Source organism: Cryptotermes secundus, unplaced genomic scaffold (genome assembly GCF_002891405.2).
Source record: "Cryptotermes secundus unplaced genomic scaffold, Csec_1.0 scaffold5, whole genome shotgun sequence".
Lineage (NCBI taxonomy): Eukaryota > Metazoa > Arthropoda > Insecta > Blattodea > Kalotermitidae > Cryptotermes > Cryptotermes secundus.
In genome coordinates this window covers 6,036,298-6,052,068 of record NW_019724742.1, presented here as the reverse complement: position 1 = coordinate 6,052,068, position 15,771 = coordinate 6,036,298, and the positions used below count along the sequence as shown (strand labels likewise).

Genomic DNA, 15,771 nt, shown 5'->3' with positions numbered 1-15,771 from the left:
AAGAGGAAGAAATTTTATAAGCAAGATTCTACCAACTGCAAAGAAATTAAAACCACAGAAATGGCGTGCTGTGTGTCAAACACCGTTTAGTGGTGGCACACGTGTGACGTGGGACTCTGTGTGGAATGTTTTCACGACTAACACACCCAGCTGAACTTCTAAGGTATTATGATACTATCATTCACAATTTTATATGCTTAGTGTGCCAAAAATAATTTTAAAGCAGTGTGGATCAATACACCGATTCTATATACATTTCTGATCGTAGTGTGAAAATTAGAAAAACAGAACTCCAGTTTATCCAATTTATTACACTTTAAGTGAAATGTTGCACCTTCTGATTTAAATATTTAAATATCCTCCAGCATAGAAGTTGAGTATGAATTTAAATGCCCGCTGGTGGTGAAGGGTTAATCCCATTAACCAATAACATGTATGTAACATGTAATTATAATCAAATACGGATCTGAAAGTTTTATCTTTTATGATATGACACAGTGTAGTCCACCAAGAGTCAAGTGACAAGCTCTCCTTCTTACCTACATTTCTTGCTTGGCTTAGCCTGTGACCCAAGGCAACATGTTCATTTGACACACCAGCTGACTTTCAATGAACTACATGGAGTTATAACCCAGGAGACAGAAATCTTCATAACCACCACCGTGACAACCTCATATTCTACAAACGTATCTTATCAACAAATTCATGTCTGCACATGAAATTTTTCCAAAACGTAATTAAAGAGTAACAAAATCACAAATAGCACTAGGGTGCTGATGATATTGATCACAGAGTGTATCACTGACTGCATTAGCTCACAGAACAGCGCTAAATTTTATAGATTAGCATCTGTATCACAGAAGTGTATTTATTAACGAAGAATGAACAATGATCAATTCTGTATGATGCAACAGTTATTTGATCATCACATGCTCATTGGATTGTACCAAGTTGTCTTAGCATTATATCCCTCCCTTCTGTTGCTCCATGTTAGTCTGAGCACTGAAGGGAAGCAAGCAAGGAAGTATGATATGTAGGAAAGTTTGGAAAGCAAGATCTTCTGGACTCCAGTTAAAGTGGAATTTTGTCAATGTTTTCATATGTGGCAGTCACTGTCACATTTGTGCCAGACCTTTAAGTGGAACTCTACATACAAATGCTGTTAGATAAGATGTTACACATTTGTATATCTGAACAATTGAGTCAAGACTTGTATTACTGAAATACAAAATAGATCATGGATTATAATTCAACATTATACACAAACAAAACTTCACTAATTCATACCCTGTTAGTCTGGAAACCTCATAAGCTGGTGAATCTGAGCTTGGATGCTGCAGCAAAGCTAGCCGACAGTTAATTGCTTCTTTAGGCCTCTTCCTCTTTCATGATCTTTGCCTGCTGAAGGAATTTTAGTAGCACATTCTGTTTATTAAAATTCTTTTATTACCACTTCACTAATCCAGGCCACCCATCCCCCATATAGTCTGGATTAGTAACGTTTTACTGGAAAGAAATTTATATTTTGTGATATTCAGTAAGGTTAGAAAATTCTGAGGTCATAAATGGCAAAATTATTTCATTTTATATTACCTCCAGCTTTAATGTTGGGATGCACGATGGCAGTGCTGCCATCTTCCAGCTGAATTGTATGTCCATCCAGGAACTTTGGAATCTCCTGGATCAGCAAGGTGCTCCCATCTTCCAACTGCAGTGCCTCTGCTGTCTCCAACCCATCTGGATACACAACATTTTCACACAAGATATACTACTCACAAAAGAAACAAATATTAATGTGACTTAATCAAGAACCATGACTAAATGGTTCAAATGTAAACCAGCATCCCTCTACTTTGCAATATCAATAAAAATTAATGTTACATAACAATACATTTGTTAACTGTGAACTTTAACCATCCTTAGTCCTTCTGACAGTTCAGATGCTCAGTTCTCACTCCTACATTAACAGGACACCTTCGTGAAATCAGTTCTCATTTGTCAATGAAAGTCTGAACTCCATGCTCTTGGTTGTCTCCTCGCGAGATGAAGTCTGTTCCAATGGAAAGCATCCAGTTACACAGTATTTTCTAAAGGACAAGTATTGCAGTAAAAAGCATAAATATAATTTCTGCAAGAACACTTTAAACTTTCTCCAAATGCAACACAGTCCTCTGTGCCTCCCATTATATCCAGTTATGTGACTCAAGGTCTTAGGCTTGGCAAATATTCTATCTGCATGAACAAAACAAAGGTTTTCACAGTGAAATTTAGAGCCTCTAAATTACATGAGATATATACCTTGCATATAGGGAAGCTAGTTCAGTAATCTAGGAACTGGAATCTTCAGTCAGTTCATGACGGAGAACTTCAACCAAAGACAAAATTTGTTTTTCATGAGACTTATATTTGCACGGACACATGAACGCACAAATTACAAGGTGGTTGAAATATGACCGGGATTGATTATTTTTTTAAACTAAAATTGCCAAACAGTTACTTGCACATGTCAGTCTTCAACGTACTCCCCTCCGGAGTCAACACATTTTTTCCAAAATTCTGGAAGCATCCTGATGCCCCTTTCAAAAAAGTCTTGTGGTTCGCGGCGTATCCACTCCAGAACATTCTGGATGATGGTGTCGTCCACAAACTGCATGCCTTGCAAGTCTGATTTGAGCCTTCCGAACAGGTAGAAATCACTTGGTGCCAAATCGGGACTGTATGGTGGTTGTGTCAGAAGGTTCCATTTCAATTTCCAGGGGGTTTCCATTGTTGTTTTGGCCATATGGGGGCATGCATTGTCTTGAAGGAAGGCTACCCACTTTCCACCTCTCTTCCGCTTGGATCAGATCTTTTCCTTCACGTCTGTTGCCAGGAGGTCTGAGTAATAAGCTGTGTTGACTGTTCTGGCATCTGTCAGAAAGTCTACATGGATAACCCCCTGCTAGGCCCAGAAGAACGTTGCCATCACCTTTCCTGCCGAACAGCTCCTCCGCGCTCTCTTGGGTTTGGGAGAACTGGTATGCCGCCACTCGCATGATGACTGCTGGCACTCGGGAATGAAGTAGTGCACCCACGTTTCATCGGTGGTCACTACAGACTTAAAAAATGTATCACCTTCATCTTGAAACTGCTGTAGGAGACAACTGGCAGCTTGCATGCACACCATATTGTTCATGTCCGTCAAAGTGCGTGGTACCCACTGTGCATTCACTTTGCGATAGTGCAGATGGTATTTCATGTCTTCTACAATACCAACACTGATGGACAGCATTACTCCAAGTTCCTTGATAGTGATGCACCTATTCTCACGAATAAGCGTGTCTGCACAATCAATGTTTGGCTCAGTGACGAATGTTCGCAGGTGACGATCATGTCATTCATTCTCCACGCGCTCTCTGCCCTCTCTGAAGCACTTACACCACTCAAACACACCGGTCCATGAGGGACACTCTTCCCCATACTGTTGTTGGAGTCTGTGGTGAATTTCAGCGGACAGGACGTTTTCTCCAACAAGGAATTTGATCACAATGCGTTGTTCCACGCTCCGTGATACCTTCTGTACGCTCATCCCTCTAGCAACTCCCACAGAGCACTGAACAGGTTCTAACCCTAACAGGAGGGAGAGTGGAGGTTGTGGCTACAATCTCTCAAGGTTGCACAGCTGCTGCGCGGTGCAGCTTGTTTACAAAAAAATCAGTCCCGGTCATATTTGAACCACCTAGTAAATGACAGTTACACAAAATTACACAAAATCTGCATCTTACACATCAAGTTCCAGTCTATGATCCACAAGTTGGTGTTCGGTGTGCCCTGAGCATGGGAAGTGGCCCTGTGTTCTGTGCAGATACATTTAATTCAGAGAAGTATTCACGTGGGCCAGTAAGCTTCACTCTGACAGATGCTGCAGTGGGAAAGGTGGCAATTGACACAGTGAGCACACATAACAGAAACATCATGCCCCACCACAACCTCCCTGACCATGTACCATAGCAGATTTTAAAGGGTTCTAACAAATGCGTAAAACACTCAGAATTACTGGGTTTTTGGACATTTCACCCTTAGTGTTCAGTTTTTATTCCACTGATAGTGCTAGCAGTAGGCTCAAAATGCTTTCAATGATTCTCCATCTAATCCTATGCACCGGTTTTCATGGACTCAGTCTGCTGACTAGGTATGTTGAATAATATGTTCACCTCCCTTTCTATCTTAGTTTCAGGTCTGTGCATGCTCTATCAAAATTTTTACTGCACATTTTCCTCTTACCTCCCTTCAACAAAGCCTAATCTCAGGTATTTATACAGAGCTGTAGTTATAATGACAGGGGCTGTACAATGATTAAAGTTAGCTCTTTCTAAGGAACTCAACACAGATGTTCCCCCTGTCACTCGAGCACACAAACAGATCCAGTTTCCAAAACGTTGTGATCTACAGATTTTAGAATACTGGAAGACGGACAAAGTCCACAAACCCAGTAATTCTGAATGTACTGCAGTAGATTGAATTGTTTCTTCCATCATCTTTGTTATACAAAGATACACATGACTAAGGAGGGACCTGTGTAGATCACAAGTGAAACCCATTAATAAAACAATGAGCTGTTGGTACCTTTCATATATTTAGAAACCTCAAACAAAACAAACATCCAATACCTGTGTCCAGCTTGAGGTCCTGTGCCACAAAGGCCTGGGTGCCATCAGCCAAGGTAACAGCTGTCAGCATGGCAGTGCTGTCAAAAGTCAAGCCGTTGTCTGTGGCACTCACAATGAGGCTCTCGCCATCTTGTAGTTGTTCCCCTTCCTTTGCTGCTGACACGAGCATAGTGAGGGACTCCGTCAAACAGTCCAGTGGTTCCAGTTGCTCAGTACTCTTAGAGGCAACTTAAATAAACACAACGATGTCAAGTGAAAGTGTGCGCAGCAAGTCTCCATCACACTTACCTTACATCTCATGCTTCGGGCAGTATACGTTGCAACATGAGACCCTCAGACATCTTTACATACCATCCATGTGGTGTGACAGTTCTTTGGGTAATATTATGGATGTGCAAACAAAAACACATTGCAAAACAATACACAGAAGCTCTGTTATACCCTAGTAAGAATATTGGTCTGGAAATAAACATATGCTCACATCACATAGCAGACTGTAGGATAATACCATGACATAAAGATAGGGAAGAAAGCCTTAAAAATGTGGCAAATTCAAACTTTTTGGGACAACAGCAGCAAATATGAATTTCATTCATGAAAAAACACAGAGAAGATTAAATCTGTGGAATGCTTGTTAGCATTCAGTCCAAAATCTTTTACCTTCCTGTCTCCTCTATATAAAAAAGTTTAAGAGTACAAAACTGCAATTTTACTGTTATTTTGTATGACTGTGAAACTTCACCTGTGTCAGAAATATTATATCTTAAGAGTCACATTGCATGTGTGAAATTTATTTTATTCCATCATCACAATAGGTAGTATGGACACACCATACATGTGTCAGCGCATGAAGCCATCATCACATATTTAGCTCATTATAAGTAACAATGAGTGTATGATGTGTTCATACTACCTATTACAGTGACAGAATAAAATAAAGAAATTTCATCTCTCAACCTAAGAAAAACATTTTCAAGATGTTTAAGAGGAGAAAGAATACTTAAGAGACAGGAAATACCAGAAGCATGAAGATGTTCACATGATGACCGACCGACCACACTGACCTAAGTCCTTCCTGAGAAGCCCTACCACACAAGAAATTTCCAGCACTTTATGGAACCTGAAAGTTCATTACTGTGGTCACAACAGGCTGCCATTGGTCTCCATCCAGAGATAGACAAATCCAGCCCATGTGCCCCTCCTATTTCCATAAGGTTCATTTTAAAGTTCTCATACCAAAATCCTGTATGACCGCCCCCCCCTTTTTTTTCACTCCTCTACATGCTACATGCCTTGCCCATCCCATACTCCTTAACTTAATCTAATTACCTATTTAGACTGCACTCTCTGAACTCATTTCATATAACAATTTTGAGTACTCAACACAGAACATCACTAGCTTTATCTGAAACATTCTGTTTATCACATTATAAAGCATACAGTAATAACAGAAACGCTAAGGTTAATCTACTTTGCCCATGTTCATTCCAGTATTAGTGACAATAATCTTCTGTGGCAGTGCTAGCTTAGCGCAAAATGTATTCGTAATGCAAAAGAGAATTATCAGAGTCATAATGAATATGAGGCCAAGAGACTCCTGTAGGGAGACTTTTAAGAAGATGAAACTAATGACATTGTATTCCCAATATATACATATGCACTACTTTTATTTGTGGTTAATAATAAAAACTTATTTGAGAACAAGAGTGAATTACATGATCATAAAACTAGGTCATGTAAGAACGTGCACCTACCTGCGGTGAATCTGGCCAAATTTGACAAAGCTATAAGAATTTTTAATCATTTACCTCATCCAATAAAAAGATTGGTGAATGATGAGAAGGGTTTTAAATCCACTTTAAATGGATTTCTGTGCCACCATTCTTTTACTCCATGAATGAGGTTTATCAATATACTGAGAGTTAGAATATACTATTCCCTGCTACTAAGTACTGTATGTATGTTTTATTATCTAGGATTTGTATATTGACTCACCCGATATTCTGGGTATGAAGTTTTAAAATTTTGTTGTAAATATGAATGAATGATTTTGACAAGGCAGCTCAACTTTTAACAATGCTTACTTTTTAATTTTTAAATTATGTAAAACAACAGATATTATTAAACATTTCAAATTTCAAGTATTGTACTTTAATCTATTAAATGTGTCCTTAGATATTATGGCTTCAATAGAAATAAGCTAAAATTCTAACAGGCTGCTACCATGGAAATTGTAACAATAACAAAACAACTATTTGAAGATGTGCAGTACACAATTGAATCTAATTTTATTATTTATCTGGTCTGATAGTGTGTGTTATATTTTAATTATAGGTTAACCACATAAAGCGTGATATTTACTGTTGACAAATTCTAATCCTTTAAGCACTGGGCAAAAGGATTTCAAAAATGATGTATTAAATGATGTGGCTTGTTCAAGTGTTTCTGTTGTAGCAATTGTGAATGTCAAATGAAATGAATGAATGAATGATTGATTGATTGATTTATTTAACATCCATAACTGTTACATTATGTACAATTGGACAAGTCAGTTTTATAAAAAAATATATGAGATTAAACATCACATCAAATGACTAATAATATAAAAAACCATAGAAAAATAACATAATAAATCCTTTAAATATGACAAAACAGTGGATGAGTATAATAAGGCAACAAAAGCTAAACTATAAATTACATGCAATATCTAAAATAAATTACCTAAGTATCTTTGTTCTATTATTAAGCTAATTCTTGTAAAAATATTCATTAGAATATGAATTAGAACTTCATTTATTGGATAACACAGTCTGCATCTTACCAACATCAGAGCTATCAGAATCATGAAGCAGAGCACTGTTCTCCTCCACACTGGGAAGTGCTGCCATCACTTGGCCCACGACTCAGTTGAAAGCTTCATATTTTAACTGCCAAAACAAAACAACATTGGAATTTAGTTACACCTCAACAGAGGTAAATAATCAAAACACTACTATTCAACTTTTTACTTGGGCACTTAAAAATTATAGCTGATGACTCAAAAGTTATCACATTTTTTTTTATTGGTCACTCCAGCACTGTCAGTGCTATGACTGTATAGCATCATATGATAGACTGAACAGTGAATTATGAAGTGCAGAGAATTTGGAACTAGTCATAGCCTAATCAGGCTACAATCCCAGCATTTTCTGGAGGGACTGAGGAAAACCACAAGAAACCTTACTTAGAACAGCCACTGCCCTAATTGATATTTTAACACAGTGCCCCCTGAATAAAAGTCTGGAGTTACTACTACACCACCCTCTTCAGTCACCATACACTGTATAGGTTTGCTATTCATATATAGCAACATAATTTTCTTTTCCTACAACAGACTGAGCGCAGAACACCAAAAGACATGAGACTTACACCATACTCTAGCCAACATTGGTCCTGACTTGTAATCAGAATGTACCTGACTCACATCTCACCCCCACATATTAACTATTCTGACTGAGGACGTGTGCGTTTCTTGAGTCCTTACATGCAAATGCCATGACAGCACCTTGAAAAATGGGAAACTGCTTCCTCCTACACCCATTCCAATTCATCATTCATTAATCAATACACCATTCTACATCATGTAATCTGAGCTCATTAGATTTTTTCAATTTACCTAATCCTTCTGGCCACACCAGGCCCTGGGGTTTACTCAGCCTCTAACAGAAATGAGTACCAGGAATTAATTAAATAATTTTCCTGGGGAGTGAAGCGCGGCCGGCGTGTAAGGCTGACAACCTTACCGCCATCTTTAAGCCGACTGTCAAGGTAATGTGGGACCCTTAACGTCTCACAACCCTATGGGCCTTCACAGCCTGTTACAGGGATAGCTTTACTTTTACTTTTACCCATGGTTATTAAGTGATACACAGGTATTGCAGGAGATATTTTTCAACGTGATTTCAATCTAATTCCTTTTTTAATTACATGGGTAAACTTTATCAATTTGAATATTGTTCCTTCTTTCAAATTTTAGCTATTACATAGGTCAAATAAAGGTGGCAACATAGCTCAAGCGGTTAGTTGCTGGCTTCCCACCGCAGCGACCCAGGTTCAATCCTGGGTCTGGTCAAGTGGGATTTGTGGTGGACAAAGTGGCACTGGGGCAGATTTTTGCTGAGTACTTTGGTTTCTCCTGCCAATCTTCATTCCACCAATTGCTCCACAATCACCCTCGCCTATCATCTGGGGCTGGTACAATAGACCAGAAGTGGCCGCAGTACAAAGGACTTAGTCCCACCCCACTAGCAATAATAAAAAACAAATGGCAGATGTTGCAGTATCTCCCATCACCAGCGGCGAAGGAGATCCTTGACAGCGTCAGCAGTATGAGCCCTTGCATTGTCACTAAGGGTCCTTGCTTTCTCCTGAGTGCTGGACGAAGATGATTATGCAAGAAACTGCAGTAGTAGGCAGCATTTACTGTCTGTCATTGAGGTACAGTGTGGTGCAGTATCACTCCATCAATGTCATATGCCATAATGAACATCATCTTCACATCGCTCTGTGTAGGGAGAATCTTCTTTGGACGAGGAGAGCCAGGATGCTTCCACTCATTTGATCGTCGCTTCAAGTGCAGTTCGTATGAGCGAGCCCAAGTTTCGTCCAGTGTGACAATCCTTCCAAGGAAGTTGTCACCTTCCCTCTGGTACCGGTCAAACACGTCCTGTGCAATTGCATAACGTTACCATTGCTGCACCTCGGACATTGTACGGGATACCCAACGCGCTGCAATTTTGCAGTATCCAAGAATATCGTGCAGAATGTGGAGCATGGTTTTGTGACATATGCCTACCTCAGCAGCTAACTCACACGCAGCCCATTGACAATCGATATCCAGCAAAGAAGCAAGATGCTGAATTGTGTGGTTGTCAACAAGGGGTCGTCCTAAACGACAGCTGTCCTGAATGGCATCCCTCCCTTCACAGAACAATTTCACCCATTGTGCCACTGTGCGATATTGCAAAGCAGCATCACCATATGCTTCTTGCAGTCCCTGGTAACAGTTTTGTGCACTACGACCTCATCCAACTTCAATTTTTATCTAGGAGTGTTGTTGTTGTTTCATAAACATGTTGTTAGGGTGCTCGAACTGGGCTCCTGCACTTCAAGACGATGCACAATGCAACTCAATGAAACACAAACCAGAGCCACTCACAGCACTATGTCAACTGAACTTCTGCTATCAGCTACAGATGGCTCTAGTACCACCTGACGCACATCTTTCATGTTACAGCAGTGTTGCACTACTTTTTATCCAATCCTTGTACATATATACTGTGATATCAACAAAGATGGAAACCATATCCTAGAGAAAGAATGGATATCTATTCCAGTGTCAAATTTATATTTAAGTTCTCATGCAATTCTGGCACATGAGGACTCAACATACATATATCTGGAGGAAAACCATGAATCAATACATTATGTAAGATCTCTTACTTATGAGTACTTACCCATGGAGCTGAGCCCTCTGGAGGAGCCACCAATTCTGCAGCTACTCAAGAATTTCTCAGCATTTTATGGAACCTGAAGGTTCATTACTGTGTTCACAAGAGCACTCCACTGGTCCCTATCCTGAGCCAGATCTATCCAATCCATACCATCCCATCCTACATCTCTAAAATCAATTTTAATATTGTCCACCCACCTATGCCTTGGTCTTCCCTGTGGTTTCTTTCCTTCTGGCCTTCCCACCAATATCCTATAAGCATTCCTCTTCTCCCCCGTTTGTGCTACATGCCCTGTCCACCTCATCCTCCTTGATTTAAACATTCTAATTNAGTGATTGAGGCTAGCTCTTTCTAAGGGGCCCAACTGAGTAGGTTAAACCTTCCTTATACACCTGAAGACGGAGACAGATCCAGTCTCCGAAACGTTGTGGTATTTTTGTCTTTTTTATATACCGGACGATGGGTGAAGTCCAAAATCGGCCAAAAGAAGTACCCTCAGTCTATGTTCCTCCTTAATGTCAGAGACCAAGTTTCACACCCATACAGAAGCAAAGGAAAAATTATAGTGTTGTATGTTCTAATTTTTTTGTTTGGACAGCAGACGAAAAGACAAAAGGTTCTGGACTGGATGGTAGCAAGCATTAACCGAGTTCCATCTCTTCTTAATTTCCTCCTGAATCAGGTTTTGATTTGTTATTGTTGTTCCCAAATATATGAACTGTGCCACATTTACAAAACATCTGGTTCCTATCTTTATGTCATGATTTTGCCCTGCATTTTGGTGACAAGACAGCAACATATACTTAGTATACTCTGTATTTACTTCCAGACCAACCTCCTTACTAGTGTCAATCAAAGCTTGTGTGCCTTTCTTTATGATATCTACATTATCACCCAGTAGATTCACATCATCGGCATACACCAACAGCTGATGTGTCATGTTCTCAAGCTTTTCTGTACCTTCAATAAAGCATGTATGTGCATAACCTGCCACTGCATTAATACAGTAAACCTTCACTAATCTGTCAGTTAATCCGATGTCAAATAAGCTGAATCAAAATATGAAAATTGTTGTTCACAGCTGTGTACACACTTTAAATGGCATTTGGGAAGGCATATAAACCATTTGGCCATTTAGACAAAACTTCAGACAGTAACTTCAAACCTGCATTATTACATTCAAACACAAGTACAACTTGCCTTTATAGTGTTTAACAGCACTATTTATATCACTAAATTTTCCATTTATTTGTGTTCTAAATTTTTTTGTACTTTAGGGCTACCTCTCCCTCCAGTTAATTCAGATTAGCAAGGGTTTACTGTAATACTGACATCAGATTTTGCTGCAATCCTGCTATCACTGATGTGCTGCCTAATAACAAACTCAACAGCACACCACACACAGGCAGCTTTGCAGGCTTGAGCCACAGAGAAGTCTGGCAAATCAAAGCTGTCACCAGTCACTAATGTAAGACCAGCGATTCAACATGCGACAGTTAAAACCATTGGTAAGTCTGTGGATTTGATTCAAACCTGTCTCTCAACTTGGCAAGAAACATGACCCACAGTTTTCTTACAAACAGGACTCTTACATGCCATCATGTACATTAACATAGGCCTTCCTGTCTTACATCAGTACAAGGATATTAAAACTGACATCCAATACCTTGCGTCAGGCATACAATGTTGGAAATTCAACAGTGCTCCAAATCTACCTTCTTGTGTGTATTTTCGGCTGATATTCATTTGTACACTACATATGACCCATCCATGCTTGGTCACACTGTTGTTCCAACATTTGAGATTAGCATTGCAAGTACTATTTGCTGATTGTTTTAAGTCATAAAAATGTTTACAATTCATAACTCTTGACGAGTTCTTGCACTATCAATTTATGGCTGAAATAAGGGCTGTTACACTTTGGCGGAGGGAGGCCCTGGAACACACCTAAATCTATAACATGCAAATCTAGTGGAATTTTATATATTTGACTTATATTGTGATTTTTCAGAACACATTACAGTTATGTGGGTCAGGAACAATGAGTATATTTAAATTATGTTCTAAGTGGGATGAACACTGGTCAAAAGGAAACATACAAAATGTCACATTATTGCAAACCATACTTTACAGGACAGTTTCTGGATATCAAAATAAGGAAATAAGTTCATATGAATATGCACCCCAGGGCCTTTCTTAAAAAGTTACAGATGTTCTAATTTCAGCTTCCACAGTCACACATCAAACACTTCCTAAGTTCAGTAAACTGTATATCAGAAAAACCATCCTGTTTATTTTTCAAAACACAAGATTTCAGAGACTGGATTCTGTCCCCATCCTCCTGTTTTGTAAAATAAACAGGATGTTTTTTTAGAAAATAGACAGGATGATGGATAATGTCCAAAAACATAATACTTGTAGCAATATACCATCGTCACAAACTTTTAGATCTTATTTGTATACCAGAAGAAAACAAACAAAAGAGGTATTAATAAATTCTCATGTTTACTTTCTTACTGAGGTACTCGAAATGGTCTCCATATTCAAGGACACAGGACTCAGCTCTTCAATGAGAAAAAGAATCCCTGTGTATTTTTTACTTCAGTTGCAAACTGATGAATCTGATGTCACTGTTATCCTCTGGCATAGACTGTACTGGCACAGAAGCAGCTTCATGTCTGCAACCAATCCAGTGTCCAGACAGCCACTGATGCACTTCAAAGTAGTAATATGGTGGAGCACCACTGTGTTGACTACATGTGAAGACACATACTGAAAGCCATTTCTTCTTATAGTTCACTTACGTGAGTCACCTAAAAGTCCAGCTCACAGGTTGATGGATACCTGTTGCTGCTGAAGGTGAGATTTAATCGTAGGATTTTCAACTGAACACACATTCCTTGTGAATGCTGCTGATCTCAGATCTAGTGCAGTATGATTCATCTGTGAATTACACCTTTGCTGTAAACACAGGGGCTTCTGCCAAGTGATTAAAAATCCACTGAGAGAACACAGGGTTTGCAGATGCAGCATATGGTACTAACTCTTGCACAGACTGAACATGATAGGGATACAACTTCTGTTCTTCTAATGTATAGTGTACAGAAGGGAGGCTACTGTACGAGCTGCAAGACATCTGGTACTGATGGTACGCTATCTTCTAACTTCAAGTACATTACCTACAGTACAGGGACAGCCAACATCCCACCACATTCCACCCAAATACTATCATCAGTGGCCCATAGAAAGAAAAGTATGACAATGTGGCACTCTCCAGTTAGGGAATTTTTCTCTGTATCTTCTGACAGCAACCACAGATTATCTGTTGCACTCTTCTAGCACTAGGTGCATGTCCATTATTCCAATGAATGAAATGCCACTTTCCACGATGGATCAGTACAGTATATTATGTGCTTTCTCATGCTGGGACTGCTTCAGATTGACTTAAAATGTGCTGCTGTGCATTAGTGCATATTTGAAATAAAGACTGTTCAGTACTGTTTCAGACTGAAACAAAGTCTGGCCTAAAATGATCTCTACAATCACCACACAAAACAAATTACTCCTGGAAAGTTTTTTTTTTTTTCCAGATTGTGATGGCAGAAGATAACATTTTATAAATTGTTATACCTCTTTATAGATGGCATTTGGGGCATACAATTTTTTTAATTACTTTGATGTCCAGAAATGATCCTGTAAAATATTACATGTAATGATACCTGCATAATCGTACGCCTTTTAGAAAAATAACCCAGTAACCACTGCAGTTCTGACCCGCTCTTAAGCCGTATGTGTATGCATTTATGCCTGAGCGTTATGGGTCCTGGATAAAGTTTTTTAGGACGTTCTAACAGGCCAAGAATGGCGTGGAGTGTCAGTCGTTACACTCGCAAACCAACACTGCTGTCCAAAATTTCTGGAAAAACTCGATATGTCCGCTGAACCTTTCCATTCTCATTTAACTACAATAAACATCATCTGAAAAATTTCGTAGTTTCTTTTCCAAAGACATCCGAAACACAAGCATTAACGTATACCAAATGCTAGATAAATACCCTAAAACAAGCTAGGGCAACGCCCTTCCTACAAGCAACATTTTGGAACATATAGCTTTTCCAGATTCTACATTTAACAAAAATAACTTCATCATTAACATGCATTAACATTACGGGCAAAAATTGTTTCGAAATAAAATATTTCTGTAAACCATTGGGAATAGTCCTCAATGCCCAACAAGATCCGACAATAAATTGTTGGCCACACATCCTACAAAAATTTGCTACGGCTTCACGCCGTTGCTTTGCATGCAAAATCATATAAACATCATTCCCCTAACATTAACCAACATGTGATTTCTCACTGATCTAAGAATCTTGGGAAATTACCCATGAACTCACAATTTCACCCACCATCCAACGCGTTGAAACAATATGGAGGATAAGAAGCGCTACCAATAGCGAAATCAAAAACTCCTAAGCTACGTGTTGAATTTAATGTCCAATGCAATTTAGGGAATTAAGCATTTATACAGAGGTTACCGTATATTTAATTCACGTGCTTTAGTAAAATTATAACATTTAGATGCATTACAATATCAGTTCCCTTTTCGTTAGTTTTATCAGCTATGTCAGTTACGTTTCCACAGGTTAGAGAAGTACGTATCATAGTACACGTGGTCTATCTATCCATTGTATCGAATTTTTACTGTGACAAATTATAACAAGCGATTCTTAATATATATCTTAAGTCTGAGAGTATATACTATTATTATTTCGCACATTTACTTCTTCTTCTTTTCTCACATTTCTATTTTTAAATAAATACAGGAATATTGTTTATGAAGTAACAGACGCCTTGCATAAATCTTTTTTTTTTTCTTCTAGCCATAAGAGTTCTGTAACTGACTTCGGGTATTCTTTTCTGCTGTCTTCAGACAAAATGTTCATCATTGTTGGTTACAATCCCAGATGATACGTTCCTCGGTTTTCAGCCAATCACCACATTCGCATTCGGCCGTGGCCACAATGATAGATCTGTTGAGGTTTGCTTTCAGACTGGTGTGGCCTGCTCTCATACGGTTTATTGACACGAAGGCAAGACTGTTCATTTTTATCCCGCGGAACCACTGAGACGAGCCTTTCCTGTAGTACCTTTCAAACTAGCTTTCTCCTCTGTCCCGTTTGGTGTTTTGACATGAACTGCGAAGCTCTTCCTGGCTTTTTCCACTGGGTTTTAAGATCTGCCACTGATAATTAAATTCGCTTAGTGGGGGTTGGAATCCAATTGGGTCCACTCGGCACGGCGGCCACTGATTGGTTTATTGTACCTGCCCCGGGTGATTATGATGATGGAGAATTTGGTGGAATGAAGATTGGCAGGGGAAACCGAGGTACTCGGAGAAAACCCGCCCCAGTGCCACTTTGTCCACCACAAATTCCACTTGACCAGACCCGGGCCGCCGCGGTGGGAAGCCAGCGACTAACCGCTGCCTGCCACTGATAATATTAATTGACTATCTCTACCTAATTTGATTAATTCCTTTGCTTCCGAGTCGGGCCTCTCATTAAATTCAACTCCGCAGTGCCCCGGGATCCAGTAAAATTGAATTTTTCCTCGCGAACTCAGTCTCT

At 39.3% G+C, this 15,771-nt stretch overlaps 1 protein-coding gene across 4 annotated transcripts in view; it reads right to left on the bottom strand.

The window, feature by feature from the left end:
• LOC111862657 (zinc finger protein 76) overlaps positions 1-14,615 on the bottom strand; it is a 47,836-nt gene extending 33,221 nt beyond the window's left edge. Inside the window, exons 1-4 of one of the 4 annotated variants that reach the window (XM_023848191.2) lie at positions 14,539-14,615; positions 7,471-7,576; positions 4,650-4,877; positions 1,594-1,737 (exon numbers count right to left, since the gene is read on the bottom strand). In XM_023848191.2, the coding sequence (XP_023703959.1) occupies positions 1,594-1,737; positions 4,650-4,877; positions 7,471-7,537 (439 nt within the window). In that variant the 5' untranslated portion in view covers positions 7,538-7,576; positions 14,539-14,615. Of the gene's footprint in view, positions 1-1,593; positions 1,738-4,649; positions 4,878-7,470; positions 7,577-10,144; positions 10,184-13,860; positions 14,505-14,526 lie in introns of those variants that run through there. The other 3 variants (XM_023848193.2, XM_023848190.2, XM_023848194.2) reach the window with 3 other exon arrangements.
• Positions 14,616-15,771: the final 1,156 nt, after the last annotated feature.